General features: G+C 36.0%; 2 protein-coding genes across 2 annotated transcripts in view; both read left to right on the top strand.

Moving 5' to 3' along the window:
* LOC137387280 (guanine nucleotide-binding protein G(i) subunit alpha) overlaps positions 1-17,013 on the top strand; it is a 62,732-nt gene that overhangs the window by 26,570 nt on the left and 19,149 nt on the right. Inside the window, exon 6 of the mRNA XM_068073633.1 lies at positions 10,830-10,958. Coding sequence (XP_067929734.1) covers positions 10,830-10,958 — 129 coding nt within the window. The remainder of the gene's footprint in view (positions 1-10,829; positions 10,959-17,013) is intronic.
* LOC137387041 (dentin sialophosphoprotein-like) lies at positions 806-9,983 on the top strand. Its single transcript, XM_068073321.1, has 3 exons — positions 806-928; positions 6,653-7,865; positions 9,793-9,983. Exons 1-3 carry the CDS (start codon positions 806-808, stop codon positions 9,981-9,983), a joined length of 1,527 nt encoding a protein of 508 aa, XP_067929422.1.

Below are 17,013 nucleotides of genomic sequence, written 5' to 3'. Positions count from 1 at the left end.
TCCTGGCTCAGACATTCTCAATGAATGTCTGGTGTCCATATTCAATGACAGATATTTGACACGCTGACATATATTTGACTCACTTGTCGAAACTAAATGGACACAACTGCAAACAGACAAATGAATCAATTTTCATTGAACTGAATTCTGGTCCCATTTTATTCTTTTTTTCAGATAGTCGTTTTTATTTCAGATGCACTCATAAAGTTAACACATTCCATATCGTTCATAGCTGCCTCCTCTTTTAGTACAAATATAAAAGCATTAGCAGTTACTTTTACACAGCGTTAATAAGCTTCGTGATTAAGAGTTCACTGAGGATTTTTTAATCAAGGTTTTTAAAAAGCAATAAGCTATAGGTACGATGTCCTATGGTCTTATGACAACCATTCTTGTTCCCACATAAGTCGTTCGCACTGGTGACAAGCTAGCTTTGTTCTCACATTGAAATTGAAACTTGTCCTCCAAGTGCTGCCGGTATCCGTTCATAATCACCTCAAGAGCTGAGGATTTCAACTTTTGCGAAGAATCGCTGACGAAACCTTCCCAAATTGCATTTTACACATGAGAACACTTGACTAATCAGACTGCTGCCAGGTTCTTGCAGTTATTATAGGAACCGTCAGTACCGACCTCTGTCTTTTGTTTAAGAACCATTTTCAAAATGACTGTGGTGTTAGCTAGCATCCTTATGATGTGTTGGTATGAACACAAAGTCAATTAGCCACACATCACAATGTTTTGCTGTGCAAGATCGCCTTTGGTATCCTGTGGCTGACATAGGACCTAAGATTCTATCAATCAGATGTTTCAGCAGATGGATGAGCAGCAGATAGTTGAGTTGCAGATGGATGAGCAGCAGATAGTTGAGTTGCAGATGGTTGAGTTGCATCATTGTTTGAAGGCGAAGCTTATTTCTCCGTTACCAGTTAGCTAAATATTTTGTGTGTGAAGAGTCATGGCTTTAGTAATACAGTGGAACCTCGGTTCTCGAACGCTTTGGTTCTCGACCAATTAGGTTTTCGACCAAAGAATTTGAGATTTGTTCGCCTCGGATTTCGAAGATGAATTCGGTTTTCGACCAAACCGGAGCTTGCGCATTGGAATTAAACGTTCGGAACAGCTTCGGAAACAGCATGGAAGCATGCGTTAACAGAGGGAGAAGCAAGTTACGCTTCATAAATTCTTCACAAAAAGGAGAGAACCATCTGGGACAATGTTCCTCTACCAAAGAGATTTGCTGGGGAGACATCTCCTCTAGTCGAGTTACCCTAAATTGTTTTGGAGGAGGAATCTTGCAAATATATGAAGTAAATGTGCCATTGCTGTTTATATTTTCTTTTTCACACGATTTGTGATGTAACTGATCTGTTGCACTTTTTTGTTGTTTCATTATCACTTTCTGCAATTTTTTGTATTGTATCTTAATCTTTAATGTTTTCGATGTTTTAAGAGCAAAGCATACGAAATGTTTACTTGTTGTTTTCTTTTTTATCGTCAAAGATAGAAAATCTTTTATTAAAATCCAACACGATTTATATCTACCCGTTTTTATTTATAGTATGTAGTACACAGTACAGTTTGTGGTGGAAATATTAAAAACTACTTTACCGAAGTTGTTTTCTCGATTTGGAACGGATTAAAGTTTACATACATTAATCCTAATGGTAATAATTGTTTTGGATTCTCGAACAACTCGGTTTTCGATCACCCTTCTAGAACGGATTATGTTTGAGAACCGAGGTTCTGCTGTACTAATAGTCTGTAATGCTGATTATATTGCAAGTCTGTACAGAATCTACTGCGAGATCTCTTACTAGTTTGCTGAACTTTCATTGGTTTTGAGGCAGTTGGAGTACGTATGATTTAGACATCATTCTACTTGCTGTATGTAATATGTTGTTTTTTCAAATTGTACATGTACATGAATAAAAAATTATTGGTTTGCCTCTTGTGAATTGGATGTTTCCTCGCTAAGGTGTAGTCTAAAGTGAAAAGATGCCTATAGGGGAAAAAGTGCTGTCTTGGTTACGGAGCGGACTCTTGGGATTACTGTTGTTGTCGGTCAGGGAAAGTAAAACAGCTGCTACAAGTTCTGGTCACTCTATAGCCATAGACTAGTCGAATGCTAAATTAATCTAGTTCCAGATTTCCAAAGGCAGGTTTGACCCACTATTTTCAAGCAAAGGGTTAATAAAGCCATTCTTGCACCTGGTTGGCGGTTTGTGGTTTCACCTGTTTTCACTTAGTAGCATATAGCATAAAAATTTTTGAGCTTTCAATATTTGGTCCTTTGAAATTGAGTCGAGCTATGCAAAAGTACCTGTCAATACAGCTCTGATTACACTTCATACACCCATCTATCAAACAAAATTTCAGCACAGGTGGCCATGGGACTATGATGTATTCAATATGTTCTGCAAATAATGTTTTGCGTTATCTTCAACATTAATATTTTGTTATGTAATTTTACAAGCAAAAAAATTTTCATCTTAGCAAAATGTTTTTATTAAAAACATCCATCCAAGTCGTGGCCACTCACATAGTTTCAGCTCATATAATAGGACAAATTACTCTACTGCAGTAAACCCAAACAAAACCTATCATGGTTTGTGCAGCACACATTCGTATCTCTCTTTTCCGTGTATGGCAGTTTTCACACTACCACAACTGCTTCACTAGTGGCGACACATAAACATCCTGTAATCAATAAAACAAGTGTGATAAATACATGTCATTCATAGATACGTCGTTGTAACCTGTATCTACTAAAAGCTTTCAATTTGGGAGTTGGGTAGATTTAGTGCAGGGGTGTCCAAGCTTTTTGCAAAGGGGCCAGATTTGGTGTTAAAAACTTTGGCGGACATTTTTTACATATAACAGCAATTAATTTAAATAAATTTTACCGAACCAACCTGTGTTTCATATTTGCTTTTTTATTTTAATTTCAGCTATCTTAAGCGTGTGGTTTCGGTTCGTTTTAAACATGCATATCAAAATTGCATTGACATTATAATTGAAATTAAATAATAGCTCAACTTCACTTTTTCAACAGTAAATTTTTTGTAACAGTTGAACAGAAGTAATTGTATTCTTGTGTACATATTACATTTGAAACAAAACAATATCTCATCATGGCAGTTTAATATTTATAGAATTTTTAAACACAATTACAGAAAAATGAGCAGGTAATAGCCAATAGGCATTTCAACAACGCAGGGCTCATTTATAATATGACACTAACTATAAATGTTGATTGGATTTTTAAATGTTCAACACGCAGGTAACAGCGCTTCTGCCCAATTTATTAACCCTTTGAACTTTGGTTGTTTTTTATCAGTGCGTGTCAGTAACCCTGCTAACCCCCCTCCCAGTTTATTAAATATAACTAAACATGCTTATAATACAATGATATTTGGTAAAACATTAGTAAGAAGGTCCAGTAACCCACAGCAAATGCCATCAAACAGAATAAAACAGTACGTCGCCATTATTCGGGCCAAAACTATAAAAGTTTGTATGATTTTAAAAAACTCGTTAAAACATTTACAGTAGCATCCTATCTATTGAGCACATGTTCATCATCATTTCATGATTCAAAATATATTGGAAAGTTATAGTTAGTATCATGAAATTCTTGATTTGCATTACAATCATATGACCTACTAACAAACGAGTCATAGCAATTTTTTTGCGATACCGTTCTAATAAAATTTGTTATTAAATCGAAGGAAGTTAAGATATTTGAAAACTGTTACAAATGAATGAGACATTTCTGGTCAAACATCCTGTGCAAGAATTAATCTGATTGGTTTATGCTGTTACTTAGAATTGGCTTTTGTAAACAAAGCCATGTTAATGCCAGAATTCCGCCCTTAGAGATTTTGACACACCCTACCCAATGCTGGAAAATCGGCTGTTAGGGTTCAAAGGGTTAATTCTACAGGCGGGCCAGACGTTATTGATTTTAGGACAGAAGCTGGGAGCCTGATGAAAATTGACCCCGGGCTGATTTGGCCAGTGAGCCGGACTTTGGACATGTCTGATTTATGGTGTAAAATTATAAAAAAACAAATGTTTAACAAAACCATAAGTACAGTATACCAAGCCAACAATACGAAGCTTTGTTTTTGGGAGTTAAAGATGAGCATTGATCAATCCATTCTCCTCACTTTCTACAAGTGAGAAGTGAACGTAAATTCTAGTCATAAATCTAATATACTAGCTAACAACTGCCAAAGAAGATTTGAAGCAAATATTATAGCTAGCCGAAACGATAAAAAAATTGTGAAACAATGATTGCTGATAGCAAAAAGTTATACTATTAATTAGTAAATGTATTCATGAGTACTAAAATTATCACCTTTAATTTAAATTTAGCATATATATAAGAGACTCAAAGTTAAAAGTGAATTTAACTGCATTCATCTATTTTCCTTTGCAGCATAACGCTGCTGACGCCTGTCAGCTCTAACCATAAGCTATCTGCCCCAATCTTTAACCACCTGATGCTCAGAAAATTCTGAGTCACCTTCGCTGGAACTAGAAGTATTATTACAATTCTGTTGTTTGGCAATAAAACGTGTCCATGGAGTAATTCAGTAAATTAACGATGTCAATTAATTCAGTAAATGCCGATGCGCGATCTAGTAATTGAGTAAATCCCTAACGACGAGCATCTTCGAGTTCACAGACAAGCCATTTTACGAGTATCACAAGTTTTACAAGCGATAACATTTATTATGACCTATATAAAAATTCTGTGCTGATGATTGGCTAAAGAAGAGATCTTATAGTTATCACTGGTGGGCTCTTTTCATATGTATCACTATACACGTCACGAATAAAGCACCCGCTCGAATCTGCGTTTCAAAAAATGATCTCATTCAACCGCTTATATCTTTGGACGGGGTTAAGATAGGGCCACACGAGACAAAATTCTCACGAAATTGGCGAAATTTGGACAAAACGATTCGTACGAATAGACATTTGGACGAATTCGTCCATCGTTGGTTGCGCACGATGAACGAATCCTGAATTGAACGAAACGTCAGAAATTCCTACGAATAGTTGTTTGATTGGTCTGTTGAAAAGGTTAGTTGAATGTTAAAGGTCGTTTTCTTTTGCGCATGTTTGTACTGAAGCAAATGATTGAAACGGAATCGGCTTCAATTTATCACCGCGTTATGATTGGCTAGTTGAAAGTTAGTTTCGTACGAATCCGTGGTGGGGAAACTCTGTGTGGCAGGTCAGAAATTTCGTACGATTGGAATTTCCCAGATTAGTTGAAATTGCACGATACGTGTGGCCTTACCTTTAGTCTACAAAAACAAAAATGATACCAAATGTAGCTGATGTTTTAGTCATTTATCGGTTTTAATTTTTATTTGATTGACCTTTTTGACGCAATCACATCTTTAAACCTATTAGCCATTTAATGTTGATTTATTATGGTAAATTTCTATGCTATTGTTCTGCTTCATAGTATATATTGACTGACACACATCTCTGATAGGGAGACTTCTAATAGAGAGAATTCTAATGGGGAGAGTTGTATGGGAGAGTTCTGATTGAGAGAGTTCTAATGGGAGAGTTATAATAGGGAGAGTTCTGATAGGGAGGGTTTTAATATGGAGAGTTCTAATAGGGAGAGTTCTAATAGGGAGAGTTCTAATAGGGAGAGTTCTAATAGAGAGAGTTCTAATAGGGAGAGTTCTAATAGAGAGAGTTCTAATAAGGAGAGTTCTAATAGGGAGAGTTCTGATAGTGAGAGTTCTAATAGGGAGAGTTCAGATAGTGAGAGTTCTAATAGGGAGAGTTCTGATAGTGAGAGTTCTAATGGGAGAGTTATAATAGGGAGAGTTCTAATAGGGAGAGTTCTAATAGGGAGAGTTCTAATAGAGAGAGTTCTAATAGAGAGAGTTCTAATAGAGAGAGTTCTAATAGGGAGAGTTCTAATAGAGAGAGTTCTAATAGGGAGAGTTTTAGTAGATAGAGTTCTAATAAAGAGAGTTCTAATAGGGAGAGTTCTAATAGGGAGAGTTCTAATAGGGAGAGTTCAGATAGTGAGAGTTCTTATAGGGAGAGTTTTAGTAGAGAGAGTTCTGATAGTGAGAGTTCTAATAGGGAGAGTTCTGATAGGGAGAGTTCTAATAGGGAGAGTTCTAATAGAGAAAGTTCTAATAGGAAGAGTTCTAATAGAGAGAGTTCTAATAGGGAGAGTTTTAGTAGAGAGAGTTCTAATAAGGAGAGTTCTAATAGAGAGAGTTCTAATAGGGAGAGTTCTAATAGAGAGAGTTCTAATAGGGAGAGTTCTAATAGAGAGAGTTCTAATAGGGAGGGTTTTAGTAGAGAGAGTTCTAATAAGGACAGTTCTAATGGAGAGAGTTCTAATAGAGAGAGTTCTAATAGGGAGAGTTCTAATAGAGAGAGTTCTAATAGAGAGAGTTCTAATAAGGAGAGTTCTAATAGAGAGAGTTCTAATAGAGAGAGTTCTAATAGAGAGAGTTCTAATAGGGAGAGTTTTAGTAGAGAGAGTTCTAATAAGGACAGTTCTAATAGAGAGAGTTCTAATAGAGAGAGTTCTAATAGGGAGAGTTCTAATAGGGAGAGTTCTAATAGAGAGAGTTCTAATAGAGAGAGTTCTAATAAGGAGAGTTCTAATAGAGAGAGTTCTAATAGAGAGAGTTCTAATAGGGAGAGTTTTAGTAGAGAGAGTTCTGATAGGGAGAGTTTTAGTAGGGAGAGTTCAGATAGTGAGAGTTCTAATAGGGAGAGTTCTGATAGGGAGAGTTCTAATAGGGAGAGTTCTAATAGGGAGAGTTCAGATAGTGAGAGTTCTAATAGGGAGAGTTTTAGTAGAGAGAGTTCTGATAGGGAGAGTTCTAATAGGGAGAGTTCTGATAGGGAGAGTTCTAATAGGGAGAGTTCTAATAGGGAGAGTTCTAATAGGGAGAGTTCTAATAGGGAGAGTTCAGATAGTGAGAGTTCTAATAGGGAGAGTTCTAATAGGGAGAGTTCTGATAGTGAGAGTTCTAATAGGGAGAGTTCTAATGGAGAGAGTTCTAATAGAGAGAGTTCTAATAGGGAGAGTTCTAATAGGGAGAGTTCTAATAGAGAGAGTTCTAATAGAGAGAGTTCTAATAAGGAGAGTTCTAATAGAGAGAGTTCTAATAGAGAGAGTTCTAATAGGGAGAGTTTTAGTAGAGAGAGTTCTAATAAGGACAGTTCTAATAGAGAGAGTTCTAATAGAGAGAGTTCTAATAGGGAGAGTTCTAATAGGGAGAGTTCTAATAGAGAGAGTTCTAATAGAGAGAGTTCTAATAAGGAGAGTTCTAATAGAGAGAGTTCTAATAGAGAGAGTTCTAATAGGGAGAGTTTTAGTAGAGAGAGTTCTGATAGGGAGAGTTTTAGTAGGGAGAGTTCAGATAGTGAGAGTTCTAATAGGGAGAGTTCTAATAGGGAGAGTTCTGATAGGGAGAGTTCTAATAGGGAGAGTTCTAATAGGGAGAGTTCAGATAGTGAGAGTTCTAATAGGGAGAGTTTTAGTAGAGAGAGTTCTGATAGGGAGAGTTCTAATAGGGAGAGTTCTGATAGGGAGAGTTCTAATAGGGAGAGTTCTAATAGGGAGAGTTCTGATAGGGAGAGTTCTAATAGGGAGAGTTCTAATAGGGAGAGTTCTAATAGGGAGAGTTCTAATAGGGAGAGTTCTAATAGGGAGAGTTCAGATAGTGAGAGTTCTAATAGGGAGAGTTCTAATAGGGAGAGTTCTGATAGTGAGAGTTCTAATAGGGAGAGTTCTAATAGAGAGAGTTCTAATAGAGAAAGTTCTAATAGGGAGAGTTTTAGTAGAGAGAGTTCTGATAGTGAGAGTTCTAATAGGGAGAGTTCAGATAGGGAGAGTTCTAATAGGGAGAGTTCTAATAGGGAGAGTTCTAATAGGGAGAGTTCTAATAGGGAGAGTTCTAATAGGGAGAGTTCTAATAAGGAGAGTTCTGATAGAGAGAGTTCTAATAGGGAGAGTTTTAGTAGAGAGAGTTCTGATAGGGAGAGTTTTAGTAGGGAGAGTTCAGATAGTGAGAGTTCTAATAGGGAGAGTTCTGATAGGGAGAGTTCTAATAGGGAGAGTTCTAATAGGGAGAGTTCAGATAGTGAGAGTTCTAATAGGGAGAGTTTTAGTAGAGAGAGTTCTGATAGGGAGAGTTCTAATAGGGAGAGTTCTGATAGGGAGAGTTCTAATAGGGAGAGTTCTAATAGGGAGAGTTCTAATAGGGAGAGTTCTAATAGGGAGAGTTCAGATAGTGAGAGTTCTAATAGGGAGAGTTCTAATAGGGAGAGTTCTGATAGTGAGAGTTCTAATAGGGAGAGTTCTAATAGAGAGAGTTCTAATAGAGAAAGTTCTAATAGGGAGAGTTTTAGTAGAGAGAGTTCTGATAGTGAGAGTTCTAATAGGGAGAGTTCTAATAGAGAGAGTTCTAATAGAGAAAGTTCTAATAGGGAGAGTTTTAGTAGAGAGAGTTCTGATAGTGAGAGTTCTAATAGGGAGAGTTCAGATAGGGAGAGTTCTAATAGGGAGAGTTCTAATAGGGAGAGTTCTAATAGGGAGAGTTCTAATAGGGAGACTTCTAATAAGGAGAGTTCTGATAGAGAGAGTTCTAATAGGGAGAGTTCTAATAGGGAGAGTTCTAATAGAGAGAGTTCTAATAGGGAGAGTTCTAATAGAGAGAGTTTTAATAGGGAGAGTTCTAATAGGGAGAGTTCTAATAGGGAGAGTTCTAATAGGGAGAGTTCTAATAGGGAGAGTTCTAATAAGGAGAGTTCTGATAGAGAGAGTTCTAATAGGGAGAGTTCTAATAGAGAGAGTTCTAATAGGGAGAGTTCTAATAGAGAGAGTTTCTAATAGAGAGAGTTCTAATAGAGAGAGTTCTAATAGAGAGAGTTCTAATAGAGAGAGTTCTAATAGAGAGAGTTCTAATAGAGAGAGTTCTAATAGAGAGAGTTCTAATAGAGAGAGTTCTAATAGAGAGAGTTCTAATAGAGAGAGTTCTAATAGAGAGAGTTCTAATAGAGAGAGTTCTAATAGAGAGAGTTCTAATAGAGAGAGTTCTAATAGAGAGAGTTCTAATAGAGAGAGTTCTAATAGAGAGAGTTCTAATAGAGAGAGTTCTAATAGAGAGAGTTCTAATAGAGAGAGTTCTAATAGAGAGAGTTCTAATAGAGAGAGTTCTAATAGAGAGAGTTCTAATAGAGAGAGTTCTAATAGAGAGAGTTCTAATAGAGAGAGTTCTAATAGGGAGAGTTCTAATAGAGAGAGTTTTAATAGAGAGAGTTCTAATAGAGAGAGTTTCTAATAAAGAGACTTCGTGTCGTCACTGTTACTATAGTTCAAGAGTAAATTCAGCTCATACATACTTTTAAAACATAGTTTTGCTTCATTGAATAGTAAACAATTTACTGCTTCAAACTGCTGCAAGTACGTTGTAGTTTCCTAATATATTTATAAATCCAATGAATTTCTAATTTATCATCATAGAAGTCAAAAAGCATGCCAATGATCTGATTGGAAAATGTATTTTACCTTTTTTACGATTCACTAGTTGGATGTTGTGAAAAGACTGGCAAAAATTGTCAAACATGCTGGCTACTCTTTGTCTATATCGATATTTAGCGATAGAGTTTATGTGAAAGTCGCTGCTCGGTCTTTCACTACACACTGGCTAGTTCCCCTTTTTCAGGCTCAGAAATAATAACACATGGGAGTAGAGTGCTTCAATGTATATTTGCATATAACAGTCACAATCACAGTCAAAGACTACTCTGACATCTCAGAGAACATGCCAGCCTTTTGTATGGTTGGCCTGCACCAACAACAAACTGTGTTAGATAGCATGGTCAAACTCATGATGGCAATTACATCATATGATGTCTTACATCATATCGTAAGACATTCAATACACATAGAAAATGATGTAATAAGTGGCTAAATATAGATATGCATTCGTGACAGCTACTGCTGCCAAAGATCACTAAAATAAAGTGTAAGTTTTAAATGTAGCCAATAATGTCTGTGTGCTACGGCCACCACATTTATCAATATGGCGATATATTCGTAGAAGATGTAACATGAAATGTCTCCCTCGAGCTGTGTAGAACGGGAGCTGCTGATATGTGAGGAATGTAACCGTTGGGTTTGTAATTCAAAATCTGACTGAATGAGGTTTTTGTAGCAGACGCTGATGAAAAAACTACAAGCATTATTTACATATTGTCATTTCATAGACTCATAAAGGGTGGTATGCCATGGTAGGCATTCATTATTGTAGAGTTATTATAGACTCATAAAGGGTGGTATGCCATGGTAGGCATTCATTATTGTAGAGTTATTATAGACTCATAAAGGGTGGTATGCCATGGTAGGCATTCATTATTGTAGAGTTATAGAACTATTGTCACTTGTTACCAACCCTTGCTCCAGATAACTGACTTGCTATGAATGCTTTGTATAGATTTGTTTGTTTCATGTCTGTGCCAGGTTTACCCTAGTAAAACCCCTCCTTGTAAGCTTTTGCAAAGGAAGGCAGGCGTTGATCGTAAATATATTCCCATTTGGTTTTTACCCACCAGTTGGAGCTGGTTTCGCTATCGTGGCTGCGTTATGACGTACTGTTGCCAAAATGAATTGGGCGTAATTATTTAGGTTTAGTTTTGTCAAGTACGTAAAAGAAACTATGAGTCCATGTAGAGGCATATATAGGCTGCATCTATCATATTGCGTTGGTAGAGAGTTTGTTGACGCAATCGCATTATCTATACTCAAAATGGTATTGCAGCTACCTGAATGCCCTGGACAGGATATCTCTCTCCGGCTACACACCAACTGAGCAGGATGTGCTCAGGACAAGAATTAAAACCACAGGAATTGTTGAAACTCATTTTACATTCAAAGACCTCCATTTTAAGTAAGTATATAGTATATATAGTGTAGTATATATAGTATAGTATACATAGTGAAGTATATATAGTATAGTATATATAGTATAGTATATATAGTATAGTATATACAGTGTAGTATATACAGTGTAGTATATACAGTGTAGTATATATAGTATAGTATATATACTATATATAAACTATATGATATATACTATATTATATATACTACACTGTATATACTTCACTATATATACTATACTATATATACTTCACTGTATATAGTACACGCATGGCTCTTGGTTACCTCTTAGGATTCCTCGACCCTCATTAAACATTTTGCTTCATGTTTTCTGTTAATTTTGTCAGTGATAATCCGTCCATGTACATGGTGGTCGTATGAAAAATAGTTGTCTAGCTAATGCTTTTGTCTAGCTAATGCTTTTGTCTAGCTAGTGCTTTTGTCTAGCTAGTGTGTTTATCTAGCTAGTGCTTTTGTCTAGCTAGTGCTTTTGTCTAGCTAGTGTGTTTATCTAGCTAATGCTTTTGTCTAGCTAGTGCTTTTGTCTAGCTAGTGTGTTTATCTAGCTAGTGCTTTTGTCTAGCTAGTGCTTTTGTCTAGCTAGTGTGTTTATCTAGCTAGTGCTTTTGTCTAACTAGTGCTTTTGTCTAGCTAGTGCTTTTGTCTAGCTAGTGTGTTTATCTAGCTAGTGCTTTTGTCTAGCTAGTGTGTTTATCTAGCTAGTGCTTTTGTCTAGCTAGTGCTTTTGTCTAGCTAGTGCTTTTGTCTAGCTAGTGCTTTTGTCTAGCTAGTGCTTTTACAAAAGTGAGATTGAGGAATTGGCCAGCTGCCAGTGAAAACTTTACATGAATTTTTTTTCTGCTACTATCACTAACATAAAGCAACTATCACTAACATAAAGCTACTATCACTAACATAAAGCAACTATCACTAACATAAAGCAACTATCACTAACATAAAGCAACTATCACTAACATAAAGCAACTATCACTAACACAAAGCAACTATCACTAACATAAAGCTACTATCACTAACATAAAGCTACTATCACTAACATAAAGCAACTATCACTAACATAAAGCAACTATCACTAACATAAAGCAACTATCACTAACATAAAGCAACTATCACTAACATAAAGCAACTATCACTAACACAAAGCAACTATCACTAACATAAAGCTACTATCACTAACATAAAGCTACTATCACTAACATAAAGCAACTATCACTAACATAAAGCTACTATCACTAACATAAAGCAACTATCACTAACATAAAGCAACTATCACTAACATAAAGCTACTATCACTAACATAAAGCAACTATCACTAACATAAAGCAACTATCACTAACATAAAGCAACTATCACTAACATAAAGCAACTATCACTAACATAAAGCAACTATCACTAACATAAAGCTACTATCACTAACATAAAGCAACTATCACTAACATAAAGCAACTATCACTAACATAAAGCTACCATCACTAACATAAAGCTACTATCACTAACATTATTATTAGCATTTAAATGATGTCTGCCCCAGGATGAGTTTTGACATAAAAAAGGGAATGAAAGAGCCCATATGGTTAAACCTTGGTTTTCACTCAAATACCTCTACGTACTAATTTTCCCTCATCTTACAAATTTCGAGAAAATTTTTATTTTGTGACTTCAAGTATTTTTCAATCTACGACATAATAAATTTTTTAAAGAATAGAGAAAGCATAATATTATTATGCTTTATTATTCATCTTGAGGTGTTGACTGATGTTCTAAAAAAAGAATCAAAGAGATTGACCAACCAGAAGCTGAGATATAGCCAGCCAAACACAGGTCTACCAAAAAACAAAAGTGTTTTGGTAATCATCAATATATGACGTATGAAATCGACTTGTGTGCCATTGGTCAATTAAGCCAACTAATGCGCTCTCCTATAACAATCACGGCGTTTTAATTGGTTTAATCCCTGGAAGTATAGAACAATCAAATTGGGCCTAACAATCATCGCTCCTAGAATTCCGAACCAGTCCCTCTGACGTGTAGATTAGTTTTAGCATAAAATAATTACACGCATCTATTATTTCGCAACATTTCGCTATCTTGTTAGTTCAGCTCAGTTTTGTTGTTCTCCTACTTAGCTTCCCTATTCAGACTCATCTTTAGCGTTGTTCAGATTTTTTAACTATAGCTAATAAATCGAATCAATTAAATCAATCATCAATCTCGGTTATCATTTGGAATTTTCTACAAATTATATTAGTTACATCATTTATTCTATACGCAGTTATATTATTATTTTGTATAATATGCATTATGAATATTATATAAATCATAAAAAATAATCATAGATAAGATAATAGATCAATAGAAAAATCAAAGCAAAAGTTATCGTTTTCTTTTCTTATAGCAAGAGCAGCACGGTCAAGTTAGTCTTTTTAAGATTATGGCTGTAGTGAACTTCCAGTCTGTTAATAGTGACAATAATCATGAAAATCAACTGAATGCTGCAGTAGATACACAGTAGAAAAATGATGAAGGAACAAAAAGTCCCATTCCTATTTCTTATTCTAAACAAACTGCAATCGCGGATATCGCATATAGACTATACACGCGCCGTTCGTTGAACAGATGATCTTTGGAGCATATCCGTGGAGATCGAGTTAAAATTTGAAGCACAATAGTCAAAATCTGCTCTTCTGCTTTAAAAAATCACGGCGAGGGGTTGTGGGCAAATGCCTTTACCACACAATGTTTGGATGATTTTCCTGAGAAACCAGAGCTAGTATGTAAATTATTTACTATCGCGAGAAGCGTTTCACATCTCGTAGCCAAAACAATCATTATAAGTAACGGCGGTAAGGGTGCGCAACTCCGGCACATGACCATTAAGTCGATTTTATACGTCACAGTTTTCGGGATTTTCGAAGGGTTTTCCTCTGATTCTTTATTAGGTAGACCTGTGTTTGGCTGTCTATATCTCAGCTTCTAGGGGGTCAATCTCCCTGATTCTTTTTTTAGAACATCAGTCAACACCTCAAGATAACTAATAAAGCATAATAATATTATGCTTTCTCTATTCTTTAAGTAGATGTACAAAATGTCTATGGTAGTTAGAAATGGTGCATAAAAATAGGCTATCCAAAAATACTAAGTAAGGTAATTTACTTTATATCTAAATAGTATATAGAAAACTAGCTGTGTTACCCGGCGTTGCCCGGGTGTTAAAAATCAGCTTATAAACAATGAGAGGTATTAAGAGTTGCCTGCCACTTGCTATAAGCCTGGCACATTGCCTATGGCTAATTTGAGTAAGCTTACTAGTAAGAGCTACTTCTTTTCATGACGTTACGCCGTAACTTTGTGTCGTGATGGAAAGCGGGAACGTATTTGCTCTCATATAACGACATATATCGCCTAATGCAGTGATTTTCAACCACTGTGCCGCGGCACACCAGTGTGCTGTGGGAGATTGCCAGGTGTGCCGTGAGAAATTATCCAACGTCACTTTCTTAAAATTTAATTTTTACAAAACATTTATTAATTTTCTCTGTAAATATTATATCATTGTCTGGTGTCCTTGATGTAAAAACTGGGAGGGTATTTTACTGTAAAACCTTTATTTAAACGTTATGGCGTTCTATTTTTCGACCCTTATTTTATAATGGCGCTTAATGAAAGCTGACGTTCAATAAAAGGGTGGCATTCAATTTTTCAACTAGCTGCTCAAGATTTTGGTAAGTTAAACTTCATTTAACGAAAAACGAATGATAACATAACATCCAACATAAAGTTATAATATAAGATAATTCAACGAACAACCAATGATAAAATATCAACCAACTTAAAATTACAAGACAAAAATACGATACAAGATATATAGTACAAAATAACATGGTGATTACTGATATGTAATCAAATGTTTAATGTTGGAAATCAAATAATACATTGCTATTACAACAGTTCTCTCTTTCTCTAGAACTGTGGAACAATTGTAGAATCACTCTAGAATTAGCCTCGAATAGTTGAATGTCATTTTATTAGTAATACTAGCATTAAGGTATGGCCACACGTAACGAATTTTTCGTTCATTCTGACCGAAATCACGAAATGAACGGGTTATTCGGCTGAAATTCACAGAATTATCTGAGCTGTGCATGCACACCATAATCGTCGATGAACCGCTTTTAATTGTTTTAATTGGCCAGTGATTAGCGAGCACGATTCTAGCAGCTTTTACAATTTGTATATGTATCTTGGACTATACAAATTGTAAAAGCTGCTAGAATCGTGCTCGCTAATAATTTGCCAATTAAGCCAATTAAAAGCGTTTCATCGACGATTTTGTTGTGTATGCACAGCTCAGATAATTCTGTGAATTTCGGCCGAATAATTCGTTCATTCGTTAATTAATTCAAGATACGTAAAACGACACACAGTAAAAGTACCAGCGCAACTCGACATAGTACATACGATGCCACTGCCTAGATGGCGCTATTGTTGATTTTTTATTGTTCGGACACTATGGCTACAAATCTTTTTTTTTAATTATAACATTTTTTTAGCAGCGAACGTTCCGTTGTAAAAACAGTTACCATCTTTAGCGCATTTAGGCTAGGGATGGACAAGATAACGATAGCGATATTCGGTAGTTGTTTTCTCGATCATATAAATCGAAGTGAAACTGCCCTATCGTGTTATCGATCTTACCGGTAGTTTTTTTTCTCATCGATAGTTCACATCTCAATATATTGTTTGTGAATGTTTTTCTTTTTCTGAAGTTCATCCTTTTTATTCATGGATCACAGTCACGATATTACGATTGTTGTGGCTGTGCTTTTTCTGAATCAAAGGTATTTTCTTTATCCTAATAAATGCTGACTGAAGCCTAAACACCCAACTGAATCTTTTGAAGACTATTTTTGCACAAACACAATCTTATCATTTCAGTAGACCTTACGCCATGACAATTCTTGTTCCCTTGATAATTACTGAACTTTTTTTAAATCTTTTTGTCAACACAATGTTTTATTTGACCGATAGGTCGGTTTTATTTCGGGAGGTAGTTGATTGTATCACCAATATCCAGGAGTTATCGGTAACTCGATATATCAAGAAGACAACTCTCAAAGATACGATATTAGCGTATCAGTATTAATCGTTCATTCCTAATTTAGGCAGTTGCATCGTATGTATTAGGTTGAATGGTGCTGATACTTTTATTGTGTGTCGTGGTACATGTCTTGGACTATACCAATGACAAAAGCTGCTAAGATTGAGTTCGCTAAGTTTGTTCAACCAACTAAAAGCGTTTTGTCGACGATTACGGTGTGCATGCACAGCTCAGACAATTCTGTTCGTTTTGTGATTTCGGTCAGAATGAACAAATTATTTGTTACTTGTGGACATACATGTACGGTACGGCCACACGTTACGAATTATTTGTTTATTTCGTGATTTCGGTCAGAATGAACGAATAATTCGTTACGTGTGGCTGCACCTTTAGCCCTCCCTTGCTGGAGCCACTCCAGTCCAGTCTTAATCGGGTGACTGACCTGAAACGGTGGATATTGTTATCCTCAGAGCCATTTAGAGCGTCGGTCAGTCTATATCCCTTGAACGACTTGTCGATTAGCATCTTCGGATTCGTGCCTGCTCGATGTGTCTGCCAAGGTTTGAACGTACATTTTCGTAGTGCTCTGATGTTTAACACACAACTTGTGCCGTAGGAGCATTTTAATTGAATGCCCAGTCCTTAAAGGTTGACTTGCAACAAAATTCACATTACAGTTATTTGGTATCAAATATTCACCATGTCTTACTCTGTTGTGTTGTAGGTGCCAAATATGTGGAAATGTGATTACAATCTCGTAAAAGCTCAAAAACGAAAAGCCGCCGTAGATTGGAATCTCTTTATTTCTCTGACGTTGTCATTACAGTTTGGTTATTGTCTTGTCACGTGATGTTCTCACGTGAATTGAAAGGCCAATAGAAAGCTCAATATAAAACTTATCGTAGCACTAGTTGATGACAAACACTTCGGGTTTTACCGAAGACCC

This window comes from Watersipora subatra, chromosome 2 (assembly GCF_963576615.1).
Source record: "Watersipora subatra chromosome 2, tzWatSuba1.1, whole genome shotgun sequence".
NCBI lineage: Eukaryota > Metazoa > Bryozoa > Gymnolaemata > Cheilostomatida > Watersiporidae > Watersipora > Watersipora subatra.
This window is presented reverse-complemented; position numbering and strand designations above follow the sequence as displayed.

Excerpts from the sequence above, each read along its gene's own strand:
- LOC137387041 (XM_068073321.1), top strand. The coding sequence starts at position 806 with ATGTTTCAGCAGATGGATGAGCAGCAGATAGTTGAGTTGCAGATGGAT. Across the intron at positions 929-6,652 it reads AGCTTATTTCTCCGTTACCA|GAGAGTTCTAATAGAGAGAG; the intron begins GTTAGCTAAATA and ends AGTTCTAATAAG. Across the intron at positions 7,866-9,792 it reads TAGTAGAGAGAGTTCTGATA|TCACAATCACAGTCAAAGAC; the intron begins GTGAGAGTTCTA and ends TGCATATAACAG.